The sequence below is a fragment of the Myxocyprinus asiaticus genome, chromosome 6, assembly GCF_019703515.2.
Source record: "Myxocyprinus asiaticus isolate MX2 ecotype Aquarium Trade chromosome 6, UBuf_Myxa_2, whole genome shotgun sequence".
NCBI classification, from domain to species: domain Eukaryota; kingdom Metazoa; phylum Chordata; class Actinopteri; order Cypriniformes; family Catostomidae; genus Myxocyprinus; species Myxocyprinus asiaticus.
In genome coordinates, this window is record NC_059349.1 from 37,606,449 (window position 1) to 37,608,308 (window position 1,860).

Genomic DNA, 1,860 nt, shown 5'->3' on the forward strand with positions numbered 1-1,860 from the left:
GTAGCACAGAGTACTGTCATTTTTAAAAGAATGTTATTAACCGTTCTTTTATTTTGTTCTAACCTTTTGGAAAGGAGGCTGCAGAACTTCTGAACCGGAACGAAAAAAAGACAGTTTTTGTTCAGAACGAACCAAAATGAAAAACATTTTGTTTTTAGTCCCTGCTTAAAACACATGATGGTTTTTGCTTTAAGTGTTGTACGAAACACTTAGGTTAGAGATGATGGATGCTCTATGCTTTCTAAATAATTTATCTTGTGTAAAAACTTTAATCATGTTTCTCTTAAAATTGTTCATCAGTTTTAAGTTGCATGTGTTGCTATGTTGGATGTGTTTGTCCCTTATGTGGCACACTCTGCTATTTATCATATAGCAGCAGTTAAAACACAAAGAGGCAACATTGTTTTACACAAATTGCATTAACCCATGGAAATGCTTTCTTCAAAACAGGATTCAAAAGCACTTTTACCATGCTCCCTAACACCAAACACTGGTATGAAAGCTCCTAGAGCCAGATCACAACTCTACACTCATATTATTCCATGGCTGGCTCCCTATTGTAGTAACAGGATCAAATTTGCATCACTATTGCAACTTTGTCACCTTTGTTTGGAGCATGGTTGCATAATAACTGATGTTATCTCAGGATGATCTGAAAAAGTTTTTAAAGAATATCAATGGAAGCAAATTAATTCTACCTGTTAGTCAAAAGGGTTAACATTGTCAATGTCACAAACGTGCTTATATATAATTAGTGACCTAGAAATTAGTTTATCATTGGTACATAAGCTTATGTTATTCAGGAATGAATAACTTAAAAATAATTTAATTTGTAAACACACACAGGTGTTGCCACAAGTGCAATCATATTATGTGCATTGTAGATTGTGGGTTTGATATGGATTGGGATCGAAGTGAAAACTAAATTTCAGTTTTTGTACAGCTTGTTTCATACTTAGAATCACTGGGCTTCTAGAGCACAGTAATAGAGAGCTGAATCTGACAGAGTTACACCATTAATAATGAGTTCAGTGGATGTTTCGGATGTAATTGATTGCATCCGAGGATCAGAGGGGGTTGCAGTATCATTCCATAACCGAGCCTCTTTCCACATTAAATACTGAGGTTCTTTGTTAGGATACTGTCTGTACCAGTAAAGTCTAACACCAGTGCTGCTTGTGTCATACGAGCAGCTCATGGTCACATTCTCCTCTTCTTTCTTTATAATTTTAGTTCCTTTATTTGGGTTGATCTGTTCTGCAGTCATCACACCTACAACAAACAAGAATATTTTTGCACAAAGTTGCACAAAATTATCTCTGTCCCTTGGATCTTTTTGTACACATACATGTAGTCGAAATGAAAAAAAAAAAGTGTCCTATTTTACCTGAAATATGGATTAAAATTAGAAGCAGGTGTCTTTCCATGTCTACTCATTCAGGTCAGTTCTGTTATTGCAGTCTGTCCTCTAAGCTGTAGCTCTGTTACTGTGAGCTTTCAGATGTAAAGTGACTATGTAGCTTCCGGCTTTCTGTGAGATGCTGCTTTCTTGGTGTCACGCATAAACAGATTTACAGTACAATTGATATAAACAAATGAACGCCTCTTGAATGTGTGCTCTGAGAAATGTTATCTGTTCCTGGTCCCGCCTCAGCACTAACAGTGCCATCTGAACATCAGTTTTGATGTTGTTTTCTGCTTGTCTCTTTTGCAATTAATTACACATATGGTGTGTTCATTCTCATAAATGCAACTTTATTTCTCATATTTACAACTTCGTCATATTTGCAATTTCATTTCTGGTTATTTAAACATTACAAATCACAGTTGCAACCAGAGGGGGCCTCCAAACAGGCTTGT

The 1,860-nt window shown here is 36.0% G+C and overlaps 1 gene segment (V, D, J or C); it reads right to left on the reverse strand.

The window, feature by feature from the left end:
* Positions 1 to 961: 961 nt before the first annotated feature.
* On the reverse strand, positions 962 to 1,427 carry LOC127442721 (T cell receptor alpha variable 18-like). The segment is given in 2 exon segments: positions 962 to 1,272; positions 1,388 to 1,427. Coding segments are annotated over 2 exon segments (351 nt in total).
* Positions 1,428 to 1,860: the final 433 nt, after the last annotated feature.